At 38.5% G+C, this 16,942-nt stretch overlaps 1 protein-coding gene across 3 annotated transcripts in view; it reads right to left on the minus strand.

The window, feature by feature from the left end:
* Positions 1-16,942, minus strand: part of DYM (dymeclin) — a 392,550-nt gene that overhangs the window by 367,492 nt on the left and 8,116 nt on the right. For all 3 annotated transcript variants that reach the window (XM_018039568.1, XM_018039567.1, XM_018039569.1), the window contains exon 2: positions 2,792-2,983. In XM_018039568.1, coding sequence (XP_017895057.1) covers positions 2,792-2,931 — 140 coding nt within the window. In that variant the 5' untranslated portion in view covers positions 2,932-2,983. The remainder of the gene's footprint in view (positions 1-2,791; positions 2,984-16,942) is intronic.

Below are 16,942 nucleotides of genomic sequence, written 5' to 3' on the forward strand. Positions count from 1 at the left end.
GCTCTTTTTTCCTCTAAGTCTTATTACAATATGAGCAGAGATACTCAATGATAATTCCTTCAGGATTAAGGAAATGATTTCAAAATATACTGATACTATAGCTCATCTTCAGTTTGACCTCTCTCATCAATCCACAACCACCTTTAATTTTCCAAGGATCTCAGAAGCACTAATATGTAGCCACTTCCCATAATATATAACTAACTCACATTATCACAAAACTGTAAACCAAGTCAACCTTGTAGAGTCCAATCCAACTATATCTAAAACTCAGAAATCAAAATGTATTGCCAAAATATATAAACAATTCACAAAAAGCAAATGCCAATAATCCTTAATCCTCAAACATAAGAAAATAAACATAACCTTGATTGTTAAAAGATAACACATATACATACATTTTACATATATATATATTTAATTCATAGTCAAAAGACGGAGTGATAGCTCTTTCAACTCTAGGGTCAGGGAGAGAAGAAATACAGACTTAGTTCTCACTATTGTACCATTTTCATTACTGAAAATCAGTAGAAGAAAAGAATTGTTTCCCTTTAGTAATAATATAATAAAAACTATGTTTTACTATAACTTAATTCATGAAAGCACTCCTTTACAGGAGAATTCCAGTTAATAAATGCACAAGAAATGACCAAATTAAAAATAATACCATTTTTTAATCTCTTATGAAATAGGTGATTGGAACCAAAATCATCAATGGATGCTAAACCACAACCAAACTTCTCAGCCTTAACATGATAACTGATTAAGACTGCACATTTTCTGTATCCTAATTGAACACAATATAAGGTACCTAGCATCACTTATGAATTACTTTTACCAAAAATGTTTAACCCAAATTTTGTCATCTTTAAATCTGATGTTCAATTTATAGAAAATTCAAATAAAAAAAAAAACAAAATATAAGAAGTAGTCAGGTAGATCTAGAAGGTGGAACAGTCTACAGAAAAACTGACCTAGTTTCTTAAAAGAAAAAAAAAATGAACAGCATAGGCATATGGGAAAAAAAAATAGTGGCAGGAGTTGGGAAATATATACCTCTATTCGAGATTAAAGACATTCAAGAAATATAACTACCAAATGCAATGTATACACCTTATTTATTTCCTATTTATAAAAAACAAACTACAAAACAACTAGGGAAATTTTAAGAAGGACTGGATAAGTGAAACTATTATTATTTTGTGCGGTATCACTGTTAATTTTTACCACTCCCTGGTGGCTCAGAGGTTAAAGCATTTGCCTGGAATGTGGGAGACCTGGGTTCGATCTCTGGGTCGGGAAGATCCCCTGGAGAAGGAAATGGCAACCCACTCCAGTACTCTTGCCTGGAGAATCCTCTGGAGGGAGGAGCCTGGTAGGCTGCAGTCTATGGGGTGCAAAGAGTAGGACACGACTGAGCGACTTCACTTTCACTTTCAGTTAATTTTGTGATTATTAAGATGTGATAATGGTATTATGATTATAAAGAAAATGTCTGTATTTTACTTTACTTTAGAATATTTTAAAATATAGATGAAGTAAATATGGAAATAATCCAAATGGCTGTTAACTGATGAATAAACAAACAAATAATTGTATATTCATATACATGAATCTTAATCAGGAATAAAAATGAATGAAATATTGATACATGCTACAACATATCATCATAGTCAAAGATTTCAGGGACTAGGCCACAGATATCTTTAGGGGGCCATTGTTCAGTCTATCATAATAAAACTATTAAAAATAAATAAAAATCCTTAAAATCTACATACTGAATAATGGGAATTCAACATTCTAGTCACTCTACATAGTTATATGTTGGTCAGTTTTTATAATAGTTAAAAAGGAAATACTGGTTTTCACCTGCCAAAATGGCAAAGGCCAGAGTCTAAAAATGCATTAAACTGATAAAGGGGTGGGAAAGCAGACCTCCTCATATATTGATGGTAGAAGTATATATTAGTACAACTTCCATGAAGCAGTTTGGTAATATCTACCAAAATTACAAATGCACATAACCTCTCATCCAGCAATTCTACTTTGAGGAATTTATACTAGAAATTTACTTGTATGCATGAGAAATTATATATGCAGCATTATCTGTTATAAGAAAACATTGGAAACAATCTAAATGTTCACCAATAAACTGATTCATATACTGTGGATACTCTTGGTGCTTCCCCAGGGGTTCAGCAGTAAAGAATCTGCCTGCAATGAAAGAGACACTGGTTTGATCCCTGGGTCGGGAAGATCCCTTGGAGAAGGGACTGGCAACTCACTCCAGTATTCTTGCCTGGAGAATCCCATGGACAGAGGAGCCTGGCAGGCTACACCCCATGAGGTCACAAAGAGTCAGACACAGCTGAGCTACTAAGCGCACATTGATACTCTACAGTCACTTAAAAGAATAAGGCAGGTACATATTAACTGTGGGGAAAAAAGCAAGGACAGCAAGCAAGAAGAAAAAAGCAAGGTATGTGTGGTATGCCAACATTTGTCTTTAAACAGTCTTGTAAAACTACATGAAATACATGGTTTTACTATTTCTGGAAGGATTCAAAAGAAACTGCTACGAGGAATCATCTCTGGAGAAAGGAGGTGGCTGAGTGGGAAAAAGGAAAGAGAAAAACATTTCTCCTTTCCATAACTTTTGAGTTTTCTACCAATACATGTACAACAAATGAAGAGAGAGAACATTAAAGTAAAATTTTTTTCAAAAATCAGTATGCCACACAAGTTTATGTGGCTCTCAATAGAAATTTTCAATTTCCAAGTTACCTCTTACCTGCTTGTTGGTGCAGGGAAAGAAAATGATAGAAGCTGATTCCAGAATGGATCATTCTCAGAGACAGATTCTGTGCCTGATAACTTTTTCAAGTACTCATTTTTAGGAAGATCACCAATTCTGCTACTGTTTGATCCCATCTTTTAATCTGGTGGATTACTTGTCCTTAATCCTTCATTTCCACAAAACAACCTACAAAGAATAAAAAGAAATTTCAAGTGTGCTCAAAATAATTTTCATACTTTTCCTACCCATGACCTAAATATAAGAAACTATAACAAGCTGGAGTCGGGATTGGCGGGAGAAATATCAATACCCTAGTTTAAAAAATATCATACCTCCCTTTATTCTTTTAATCTCAACAATGGGATACAATACACTAGTGACAATGAATTAACTAGATCTACAATTACCAACATGCACACATCTCAAAAATATTTATTCAAAGAAAGCTATGGAATAATGACATGGTTTAATTTCATTTATATGACTTTAAAGTGTACAAACAATATTATGGATATATTCATAGCTACTACAAGTATTAAAACATATATGGGAAAAATACAAAGCAAAATCAGAAGAATACTTTCATATAATGTTATTGCGTGAGGAAAGGGGAGCCTTCAGTCGCATAAATACTTTCTAGAAAAGAAAAGAGAAAGGAATAGAAATAGATTATTGTTTAGATTTGCTGAAAATGGGGAAGAGATACAAAGGTTTTGTTTCACTACCCTCTATTCCTGTCTGTCTTATACATTAATTCTTAAAAAGAAAAAAACTGGTTTCTTAATCTTGCAGCAGCAATACTGGAAGGTAAGATAGATGATAAGGAAGCAATACCTTTAAATTAAGAAAAAAAATTTTAACTGGAATTCTATACCTAGCCAAAAGCTCCCAGATAGTATGAAGGTGGAACAGCATTTTTAGATTTCCCAACACTCAAAAACCTGCCATGCACCCATTTGAAGCTACTGGAAAATTTCGGTATAAGGAAATAAACCAAGAAAAATGAAGACACGGAATTGAGGAAACAGGATTCAACACAAGATAGGTGAAGAGAAATTACAGGTCAAGAGCTGTGCAACAGCTGGAACAAGGGTCAGCATGGCCCACTGACCTCCTGGGGAAGAAAACACAGAACTACCATAGGTCACCTGATGTGTCCGACCTTATTCAGTAGAGTTTTAAAATACCAGAGAATATGGAAGGAAGGGGGGAAGGAATGACTATTACTCAGAACACAAAGTAAATGATTTAATTATGTATTCTGGGGGGGAAAAAACATTGTTCAAGAAAAGTTTGTGTAGTCACAGGGTATAACTCATTTCAGGTTATGAATATTTATGTAATCACTATAATATAAAGACTAAACCAAAAATTGTGAGGTAATAACTATACTAGGGAAATGCCAGAAAAAGAAATGAGAGTGGTGGCTTAAGAATGTGAAATCGAAACTTTCCTGGTGGTCCAGTGGCTAAGACTCTGAACTTCCAATTCAAGGAGTATGGGTTCCATACCTGGTCAGGGAACTACTCCCAGATGCCACAACTGAGACCCGGCACAGCCAAAGAAATAAAAATAAACATTAAAAAAATTATTTTAAGAATGTACAATCTCTGACTTCCACTAAGTAGGTAGGAGGTCAATGTTAGAAAATATTTTAAATTACTGAATCAGAAAATAATAGTAAAAGCATATTAGTTATAAATAAGGAGGTAAGTAGCAAGAAGCAACAGCTCAGAGATTTGAGAGTGGGGAGGGTGGTAGTACAGTTTTTCATCATAAGTCCATCCATCATATTATTTGATTTTTAACCTATGTCTATATATTACTTTGATATTTTTTAATTAAATATTTTTTCACCTCCTTGACTATTCCATTTCTGACTCAAATTTAAATTTTTAACATATGTGGAAAACACAAAAAAAATCATAACTAAATTAAAGTGATAAAAATGTGAAGTATTCTTTTATGATGCCTATAACTAACAACCTTAAGGAGATCTATTTGTAGCAAACAGTTTAATGTTATAATACAAATTATTAAAGCTGACAGCTCTTAAACTCTAAATTTAAAATTTCCATCACTATGTATGTTTACTGACAGGTCACACATGTTTGGTCAAAAGAGAGAATTAAATCCAAAGACACAGTGACAAACACATAAATCAAAACCAAAAAACTTAGAAATGGACCCACCAAACTGCAGCCAGTTGGAGTTTTTCAACAAAATCAATTCAATAAAAGGACAATTTTTTCAAATAATAATGCTAGAACAACTGGGTATCAACAGGTCACACTCTGGCCTAAACCTTTCATGTTATACCAAAGTTAATTCAAAATGAATTACAGATCTAAATGTAAACTTAAAAAGTATAAAACTTTTAGATAAGAACACAGGAGAAAACCGTGACTTGGGGTCAGGAAATACTTAAGACATTACACAAAAGCACAACCCATAAAAGAAAACATCAATAAATTGAGCTCCATCAAAATTAAAAATTTTTGGTCTATGAAAACCCTATTAAGGGGATGGAAAGATAAGACACATAAAGAATCTGCCTTCCAATGCAGAGGACATGGGTTCCATCCCTGGTTGGGGAACTAAGAGCTCCCACAAGCCAGGGAGCAGCTAAGCTTTGCACCACAACTACTGAGCCCTTGGGCTTTAGATCAGCGCTCACGCTCTGCAACTGGAGAAGCCGCTGTGCCACGACCAGGGAAAGCCTGCACCCCACGACAAAGACCCAGCACAGCCAGCAACAACAAAATAAAAACTAAAATGCTGCATATAAAACTACTGGAGGAAAAAAATGAAGATCAGAACATTCTGTTCTCAATCAAATAGACAAGTACTTCATTTTTCTTTAGGTACCTTAACAACAATCAATTAAAAATTTACTTTGGGAGTTTAATTAGGTCCATAAATGATAAATTTTTCAAAAGAGCAAAACTCCATCCATCCACCTCATAAGGCAACAATATCATAGAGTCTATTAATGAAAATTTAAGTCAGACTTGATTTCTTATTTGTATTTTATTTTTTGAATACTATAGTAACGTACATGGTACAAAATATACAGGGTTCAATAGATATACAGTAAAAAGTCTCTCTCCTATCCCTTCTAACCACCTAGTTTCTCAACTCAGAGAAAATATTACTAGTTTCTTGGGTGTCATTCCACAGATTTTCTGTGTATATATAAGCACATATTTTTTCCTTTTTACACAAATCATAACACACTACATATGCCTCTTTGCTCTTCCCAGTTAACATATATTAGAAATCATTACATATCTATATATAAAGCATTTATTTTTCTTAACTCTGTAACACTTTGGTTTTTAATTCCGTAAGTCCCATAATGGTGGACATTTAAGTAATTTATGGTCTTTTGTAAACTACAAATAACTCACCAGTAAGCATCTGGTATACAAGGTATTTCACACACATATCAGTATACAGGTACAATAAATCCACAGAAACAGAATTGCTGGGTCAAAGATCCCATGTATTTCTAATTTTGGTAGATACTGCTGAAGGGCAGCAGAATATGCCACCTCAAAATATGCCACAGTGACACTTTATTTTGAGCTGCACACACTTGAAAACGGTAAATGCAGGGTGAGGCCTTTTCTGAACCCTCCTTATCTGCCTGAAGCCAGACTCTCCAAAAGGAACTCCACTATCATAAACTCATCAGTTTCATCAACCAAGGAAGATTGATTCTTATCCCAGGGGAGCCAAGAAGTTGACACAACACTGAGATAAACTTTGTCACAAACTATCACACCTCTCATCTGTGCTTCTGAGGCCCATCTATCCTTCCTAAAAATCATTTACTCTGCCTTAAGAGGCCTACGTTCCCCTTTCCCTTCCCCTTTTAAGATGGTATTTAAACCTGAATTGAGCCACCTCAGGAGCCACTCATTTTCCCTAGGTGTCTCCCATGAGGTGTGCATATTAACAAACTTCTCTTTTCTCCCCTGTTGACCTTTTACCACAGGCCCTGTTACCACAGGGCCTCAGTTAAGAACTCAGAAGGGAGGGGGGACATCATCTTCCCTCTCCTACACTGCCTTCCTGCCTTCCTTAGAGGTTGCTGACCTCCACCCACTTCAGCAATGCCTATTTCTCCACACAACAGTCACCGATCTTTAATCACACTTTTCAATCTTCACCAACTGATAAGTGAAAACAGTTTTCAATATGGCATTAATTTGCATTTCATTTCTCGTGCTGTGAATGAGGCCATTACCTGCTTATATCCTTTGCCTATTTTCTACTGATTTATAAGAAATAAATTTTATTTTCAAAGCTGCTAGGACAGGTCAAAGTATGAAAACAACTGCTCCACCCAGGACCAATATGAAATCTCTCTAAAACAATATGAATGAAGCCTGTGAGCTGTAAGGGGAGACTGAACAGAATGTTAACAAGGAAAACCAGGACAGCCAACTGAACACAAAATGCAATGTCTCCTTCTCCTCTTTCCTTCACCCAACCCTAGAAATAGCATGCGTGCACGCACACACACACTCTGTCAATAACTACACAGCCATGCTCAAAAAGACAGAAAACCAGAAGCTGTGAGGAATCCCTATAAAATATAAAACAGCTGGAGATGGGCTGAAAAGAAAAACGACAAAAGAAAAACTGAAGGCAAAAGAGCCTTCAATCAAGGGCACCAAAAGTATGAACAGCAACCCAAGTCCAGAGGCAGAGAGCCAAAAAAGGGCCGGAGCCCAGGGGCAACAGGCCTGCCTAGGACATCCTGCCCAGTTACCCCTACCCTCACTCCCCTGGGCAACAACAAAGTACTATCTGCTGAGAACAGAGAGCGAAGGCAGCACCCGAGGCAGCTGCAACACCAAGGAACAAGCTCAGCCAAGCAGACAATTACCCATGAGGTACTCTTGCCAGAAAGTTCCACCTGTTCCCACATTCACAGAAAGCAAAGAGGAAAACTGAGGCCCAACGGCGTCTCTTCTGCATCTGATTCACACCAAGGATTCCAAACATACACACACACAATCACCTGTACTCAATGTGTGTGGAACCCCCAAGATCCTTACTAATGAAAACCAGAATAAACTGGAACTTCAAAAACCCACTAGCCAATCACCACAACTCCTATTGCTCTTCACTCTCACTGTACGTCGGACGACTTCTCTGGCTTTTAGCTCTTTTTCTCAATATGTCAGTAACTGAGCCTGTCTCCTAGGCTCACCAATGGTGTCCACGATTCTACTTTCAGATCTCTCCTATCCCAACCTCTGATTGGAATGCCTAGAACACTTGAGTTACTTTTTAAACTTAAGGATTTGTTGTTGTTGTTATTTAGTTTCTAAGTCATGCCCAACTATTCTGCGATCCCATGGACTACATGTAACCTGCCAGGCTTCCCTGTCCATGGGACTGCCCAGACAAGAATACTAGAGTAGGTTGTCATTTCTTTTTCCAGGGGCTCTTCCAGATCCAGGGCTCGAACCTGCATCTCCTGTACTGGCAGGCAGATTCTTTACCACTGAGCCATCAAGGAAGCCCAAACTTAAGGATAATATAGAAAGTGAAAGTGAAGTTGCTCAGTCGTGTCCGACTCTGCGATCCCGTGGACTGTAGCCCACCAGATTCCTCCGTCCATGGGATTCTCCAGGCAAGAATATTGGAGTGGGTTGCCATTTCCTTCTCCAGGGGATCTTCCCGACCCAGGGATCGAACCCAGGTTTCTTGCATTGCAGGCAGACGCCTTAACCTCTGAGCCACCAGGGAAGCATAACATATATTTATAGTTACATTTATATTTATATAAGGCCTTCCCCGGTGGCTCAGCAATAAAGAATCCGCCAGCAATACAGGAGACACAGGTTTGATCCCTGCGTTGGTAAGATCCCCTGGAGGAGGGCATGGCAACCCACCTGGGTATTCTTGCCTGGAGAATCCCATGGACGGAGGAGCCTGGTGGGCTACAATCCATAGAGCCACAGAGTCAGACGTGACTGAAGCAACTGAGCGTGCATGCATATTTATATATATATATATATATATATGTATGTATCTCCAGTAATTTTGTGGATAACACCGTTTCTTACAGAAATTTATACTAGAAATAAGCAGCATGCTGATGCTTTTAGTAGACCTATTTTTAATGCAACACAGTCAGTTCTGTGCTTAGTTGCTCAGTCGTGTCCGACTCTTTGTGACCCCATGGACTACAGCCCACTAGGCTCCCATGTCCATGGGGATTCTCCAGGCAAGAATACTGGAGTGGCTTGCCATGCCCTTCTCCAGGGGAATCTTCCCAACCTAGGTTTCCTGCATTGCCAGCGGGTTCTTTACCAGCTGAGCTACCAGGGAAGCTAATGTAATCAGTAACTCAATCTTAACATGTGTAAAACTGATACCACTCTTGTTCAAAACCAGTCTTCTCTTCCCACTACTTTAGCCTAAAGTCCCCATTATGGAAAAACTACCTTTAAATGTCATTGTTCTGGAGTATAGATGCTATATCTCCCAAGGTAGATTATTCCTGAGAAGCATGAATCAGGCTTTACATCTTGATATCCCTAGGTAACTTAAAGCACCTGTTACAGAGACAGTACTCAAAAAAAAAAAAAAAAAAAACCTTCCTGAAATAGCCAAGGTCTCACAGCTAATGATTAGAAGATCTTCAGTATAAATGAAGAATAAAATATGCTAATCAAAACAGCAAAGTATCATTTTTACTCATTAGATTAGTAAAGGTTGAAAAACAAAACTTTAATCGCAGTGAGAGACTAGTAAGGAAACAGGCACCCCCACCATGAATTTAAGTATTTGGCAACATCTATCAGATTTTTAAGTATGCCAAAAAGTTGGTTTTGGTAAACTCATACAAGTTGACAAGTTCTATACATCCAGAAGTTAATCATTTGGAATAGCAAGCTGTCAATAAAACCGGAATGACCATCATCTGGAGATTAATTACAATATAGAATAAACATATAATGGAATACAATGCAGCCACTGAAAAGAATGAGGTAGACCTTATGCATTAACGTGTAAAGAGATCCCCATATGGCAAGTTATCAGTAAAAGCAAACACAAAGACACAGAACAATTCATATAGTAAAATCCCATTATTTTAAATAAACGTGTAAATTCTTATACAGACTAGATAATTTCTGGAAGAAAACATAAGCAATGGTCCAAGACTGGTTACCTCTGAAGAATGAGACTGGAAATTCGGAGGAAAGGGAGTTTTCACATTATGTCTTCCTACACTGCTTTGACCTTTTTCTAAAACCAGAAACATGTAAAGTTAAAAAAAAATGGATTGTTCTCCTTCTCTGCTGTCCTTCAGGAAGGATCTTTACGTGCTTCTGGTTTGTGCTTTAAACTCTACTGAGTGACACCAGAACTAATGTCTTGACTTCTCAGTCAAAACCCAAGCATAAATCTCTACTTATTGAATATTTCAATTTGATGTCTTGCTATCATCAAAAATCTTAAGGTAGAATTTAACATTTGTCGCCTAAAACAAGTCACCCCTCCAAAAGTCACTATTCCTTGTCAATGTTATCAGGATTCTTGGCTCAAGTTATCTCACTCACATACCCAAGTGTATATTCCACACATGCTTATTACACACTTACTATAAATGTAGGTGATGTGATGTTTACTGAAAATGAAAAAAGAAGTAAAAAACACCAGGTCCCTGCCATTAATGGACTCAAATCCTGGTGGGAGAGACAAATCTGCCAATAAATTACTAAGCACATTTGATAAGCATTCCAGTGGAGTTATTATAAGAAGCTACGTAAATACACAGGAGCTCCAGAGGCAGGGGAGCCACACGAGCAGCAGCACTAGGGGCACACTGCCTTACACAACGCGTGGTACACTCACTGACTCACCCAGTCCCCAGTAACAAACCTGAAAGGCAGGCACAGCTTCCTCATTTTACAGGTAAGGAAACTAAGGCACAGACAGGTTCAGTAATTTACCAAACACATGAGGTCCCATGTGTCTGTAAGACATAGTAAGTAGCAAAGGCAGGACTGGAACCTAGGCTAAGTCCAGGGTCCCTGGTCTTCAACACTTTACTAGGGTGACTTTCCGATAACATCACCAAGTTCTGTGGGTTCTTCTACAATACCCACAATTCTCCATGTCATCTTTTAAACAAATCTCTTGATCTTCCGGCTGCCTCCATTCAGGACCAGGCTTCTTCAATCTCACATGATTTAGCGCAAAAGTACTTTGATTTTTTTGCTTCCAATCTCTCCATTTTGATTCACTGTACACTTCACTACTACATAAATCCTTAAAAAACAGGAAATTCAGTCCAGCATTGAAATTAAGACCAAAGGTTCTAGTGTCTGATAGACCCTGCTAAGACTGAATAATCAGTCTGAGTCTCCATTTTACCATTTATCAAACCCCACTGCATCACAAGAAAACAACAATACTTCAACCCCTAAGATTTTTTTAAGGATGAAGCAATATGACACATGCAAAAAAGCACTCAGTAAAGGACCTGGCTCAGGGTAGGGTAAGCCAAGGAAAAATATTAAGCCTATTTTTAATATTAGTGAAGTTGCCACTTCTACCACTTCACTCACCAGCTCAAAAAGTATTCAATGATTCTTCATTACCTGAAAAGCCCAGTACTGAGACTCAAGACCTTCCATATAGTCTGAAAGCTCACATTCTAACTTTATTTCCAACCATCCTCCACACCAGTACTTCTCAAAGGTATGTAAAAAACACCAGTGGAGCATGAGGCTAAAAATGCAAATGCTTATGCCTCAAAGATTCAGAATGTCAGGGTAGTGCCCAGGCATCTACATTTTCTTAAAAGTATCCACAGTGACTCTGAAACAAGCAGTGTATGAACCTCAATTTGCAAAAAGGAACCAAAACAAAGTAAGGCGGATCTGTTCTCAACACCGAGGGTGCTCACCCACTCCTCTGCTCTGGCCTTCCACACCCGTGTTCCCCCGCACACCTGTTCCACAGCACCTGAAACCCTGGTCACTAAACATAACACAAGCACACTCTTGTCTCTAGTCCAAGGGTGCTCATTAGCTTCACCACTCATTTGGAACTTAACTACCAAGTTAAACTAACTACCATAGTTAATTTTGGAGAAGGAAATAACAATCCACTCCAGTATTCTTGCCTAGAGAATTTCATGGAAAGAGGAGTCTGGTGTGCTACAGTCCATGGGGTCGCAAAGAGCTGGACATGACTGAGCAATTACACTTTCCCTTTTCATAGTTAATTTAACTACACCTTGGTCTGCTGACTCTTATATAATACTGCTTTTCAGTATTTTCTGATCAGTTATTTCCTCTAGTCAGCTTTACTATCATGAGTGAAAACAATACTCTGAACAAGAAATGATATGCTTAATATTTTGCATTTAATTTGTGAAATATTTGATATATGTGCGTGCATGCATGCTAAGCTGCTTCAGTCGCGTCCAACTCTTTGCAACCCTATGGAGTGTAGCCCACCAGGCTCTTCTGTCCGTGGGATTCTCCAGGCAAAGAATACCGGAGTGGGTTGCCATGCCCTCCTCCAGGGGATCTTCCAGACCCAGAGATCAAACTCGAGTCTCTTATGTCTTCTGCACTGGCAGGCGAGTTCTTCACATAAAAAGTGAATCTCCTCTTCTATACAGACTGATTCACCAAATTCTGTCCTAACACCCTCAAAATATGCAAATAACATGCTAGGTGCACTTTGTCACAACGTAGGCAGAGACTCCATAAATCACAAACTATATTCCAGAATGTATATATGTGCGTATACATACACACACATTTGGACACAACAGACTTTAAGGCAAAACCTCATCCCTGAAACAAGAGTCCAGAGAAACAGTGGGCAGTAATCACTGGCCAAAGGACACGTGAGACACCACAAGTGCCACTAGTCCAAGTAATGGAACATTCTCTTCAAGGTTACTATGTTCCAAGTGCTATACTGAGTAAGTCCAGTTGGGTACCCCACTTCAGTGAAACGAGAGTAATGAAAATAAAAAGATATAAGCCTACAAGTGTAAGATCAGAGGAAGTGTGAAAGATGGAAAGGTGACAAGAGAGGCAGTGACTGAACTGGCAGAGCTGAGGATGTCCCCAGCATACCCACCTGCCAAAGGAGATGCTACCAAGAAGCAAGCCAATCCACCTCATGGAGCACTGGGAAGGCAACAGAACTGAGAAGGGCACCATGAAAGGCGGGGTGAGGCACGGGCTCAAGTCTGCGCGTCTCCCCCGTCCCGCCCCAGTAGGAAATCGTGTGCGCACTCTGCAGAAACCTGACTGGAGAGACTATGGACTCTAAAGCCAGGATGGAGACAGTAACGAGGCAGAGGATGAAAACAGGGGAGTGACATTCAGATGGGCCTGCTGCACAGCTACACAGAAGGTTTCCCAGCCTCTCAGGCAGGAGACTGGAGGGTTCTTCCTAAGAGAAATGGAGGGGGAACCAGAGGAAAAGATAGAGACATATGGGATTCCCCCCATTTAAAAAGCTGGCTTGCTGCCTACAACCCACCACTCACCACAATCCGCTCACACACAGAGCTTCCAATCAATGCTGGGAGTCTTGATCTTAATTAAGAATGGGCCACCAAAAATGATTCAACTTGTGAGAGGAAAGCCTCCAATCGGAAAATAAATAAATAATAACAGTAACAAACCAAAGATATTAATCATAAAACAGGCGATTCTAAGGAAAAAAATTTAAAATAATATCTTCAGGGAGATAATAAAAAATAATAATAAGTGCAAAGATTTACATAGCATTTACTATATCCTCAGGTCCTATTCAAAGTGCTAGACACATACTGAGTTGTTTAACCCACACCACATCCTTTGAGGCAAGTACTGTTGTTCTCATTGCCTAGATCATGCGTCAGCAAATGATAACCCAAGTTCTAAATCCAGCCTGCTGCATGAAGCATGATTTTTACATTTTTAAGCAGTCAAGAGAAAAACAGTATTTTGTGACATGTGGAATCATATGAAATTAAAATTTCTGTGTCGACAAAGTTCGATGAGAACACAGCCACGGTCATTTGTTTGCAATTGTCTAAATCTGCTTTCGCGATACGACGACAGAGTTGAGTTGTGAGGACAAGGACTGTATCTGGTAGTTTATACTGCTACTCAGTGCACAAATCTCGATGACACATGTGACAATGACAGCAGATCAGGTGTCAGGCATACTGCCACTTCAGCATCTTAAATTACCAGTGGGGAGCTCTCACATCAAAACAAGAACAAAGCAGACTCTGAGGTCATGTTTTTCCTTTTTTTGTAATTTCTATTTTATCTTCTAGTGTTTCTTTTTGACGTGCATTCATATTTCCCCCATTTTTTTGGCACAGCATGTGGGGTTTGGGTTCCCTGCCCAGGGATCAAACCCATGGCCTCTGCAGTGGAAGCACAGATTCTTAACCACTGGACCACCAGGGTAGTCCCGGGATGTCACACTTTTAAGTCACAGAGGAGTGTAGTTTTTCTTTTAATTGAATTAGATGCTGAAGGGTCTTTCATGATGGTCCAATGGCTAAGACTCCTTACTCGCAATGTGGGGGGCCTGGGTTCAATCCCTGGGCAGAGAACTAGGATCCCACATGCCACAACTAAAGATCCTGCATATAGCAACTAAGATGCAGTGCAGCCAAATAGGGAGGTAAATGAAATAAATAATTAGATGCTGAAGTACCACATTTATCATGTAAAAGCGTCACAGCTGTGTCATAACACAAGATGGGAAGACATTACCAACATGACCTGCCCCACCACACAGCACTCACTCCCAACTCATCAGAACAATCAGGAAAATTTGAAAATGTAAAATCATCTCACCACAAGCAGAATGTCTTCTCAAAAATAAAAAAATGAAAATGAGGCTACAACTGAGTAAGATTCCAAATGGTTCATCTGTTAACAAAGCAAGGCAAGTCATTCACTAATCATGAGTTAAACCACGTTTGATTACAGCAGACAAAGAAATGTGTTCAGAGAAAATAAAACATCCTTAACACTTGTCTTTTAGTGAGAATAACTGCTCGAGAACAGTCTGTATAGAAGAACTGCGGCCATGAATGGTTTCCAAAATAATTGAAAAGATAGTAACTCAGTAAAACCTGAAGTGAAATCTGCTAAGATGAATAACAACAGATGGTGGCAAACGTGTGTGGTAGTAAAAAAGCTCACCTGGACAAGTTTACAAACCTTGTGAAAATGCAAGGTGTTTACAAACTTTTGTTTTACTTTGGAAAATAAACACCTTTTTACAAAAACATGTTATTTATGCTAACATGTAGGTTTAGTATTTCTATTTTTAAGTAAATTAAATATTTTTTTAAATGCAAAGTGTTTAAAGCCTATTCATTAAATGAGCAGAATACTCTGTATAAAATATTTGAATCTATCTTGCTACTGAACCAGGAGTGTCAATAGTTAACTTCATCCACTCTCACAAACTTAACAATCAATTCCATAAAGTTTTTCTAGAAATAAAAGTTGAATACCCTGATACGTTCTACCAAACAACAATACAATGGCTTAGCAACAGTACAGTTTTATTTAAATTTTTCAAGCTCAGGGTTGAGACTGAAATTGTTCTGAACAAGAAGAACCCCCTTCAACCACTGTTATTAAACACTGAATGGCTTTGGAAATTAGTTTTTGCTCCAGATTTAATAACATTTCTCAATGAATTCAATCTAAAATTAGAAGGCCAACAGCACTGATTTGTAAAATTAACTGATACTGTGTGAATCACAAGTAACAGCAAGCTGTTTTACACACTTCTGATGCTGTCAGAAATCAAAGTAAGACTTGAGATCTCCAATCCCACACAAGTATGCAATAGATAAATTTTTCAAAGTCAAACTATACTTCCAATAGCATTTTTCAGACCTCAATGCAGGTACAAAAGTACTTTCCACATTTCAAAAACTATTTTACTGTGCAACAAAGAGTTTCCACATAATCTCAACTGGAAGTGATCACTCCACAGTGGAATGATTTACTAAAGGGTAAATATCAGAAATGAATCTAACATAACTCTATAGATGTCTTCTAAGCAATTAACATGCTCTATTAAAACCACACAGGGAATTTCCTGGCAGTCCAGTGGTTAAGACTTGGACTTTCACTGCCATGTACCCAGGTTCGATCCCTGGCTGGGGAACTAAGATTCCACCAGTCATGCAGTGTGGCCAAAAAGTTAATATGTATGCTCATAAATTGATGTCAGTATTTGGCAATATTTGTTGTTTAGTCTCTTAAGTCGTGTCTGATTCTTTGCAACCCCATGGACTATAGCCTGCCAGGCTCCTCTGTCCACAGAATTTCCCAAGCAAGAATACTGGAGTGGGTTGCCACTTTCTTTTCCAGGGAATCTTCCTGATCCAGGGATTGAACCTGTGGCTCCACGCCTCCTGTATTGACAGGTGGCTTCTTTACCCGAGACAGCAGGGAAGCCACTGGCAATACTTACCTTTGCCTGGGAAATCCCATGGACAGAGGAGACTGACAGGCTACAATCTATGGGGTCACAAATGAGTTGAACACAACTTAGTTACTAAACAACAATAACGAATAGGTATATTCAAAGATGAAATACAGAAAATCTCATTACACATCAGCATTAGATATAAACACCTGTGATAAATTCTGATGATAGCAAACAGTAACTCAGAACTCCAACTAAGTAATATGGTTCCCTTCTTCCCCAAAAGAAATTTCATTCTTCCCATTAGCAAACCTCTCTGAGCAAAAAAAGTTCTCAACCATTATCAGCACTGTATTTTTAACCTCATCAATGAACACTTTTAGAAATTTTCTCTCCCTTGTTATGTGAGTATCTACATAATGTTCTTCATTTTGCCTCTGGGTCCACAAAGCCTAATTTTTACGATCTGGCCCTTTAGACAAAATGTCTGCCAACTCTGGGCCTAGAAGAATAAACTGAGGCAAAGAAAAGTTAAGTGACAAGCCCAAGATCAAGACGACAGAGTTAGAAAGTGACAGATCAGGTTTCAGGCCATGGCAGTCCAGGTGCAGAAACCCACGCTCTCTACCACTGTACCACACTGTTCCCATAAACCAAGAACAAGATGTCAAGGAAATAAACAACAAGAAA

The sequence above is a fragment of the Capra hircus genome, chromosome 24 (assembly GCF_001704415.2).
Source record: "Capra hircus breed San Clemente chromosome 24, ASM170441v1, whole genome shotgun sequence".
Taxonomy (NCBI): Eukaryota; Metazoa; Chordata; class Mammalia; order Artiodactyla; family Bovidae; genus Capra; species Capra hircus.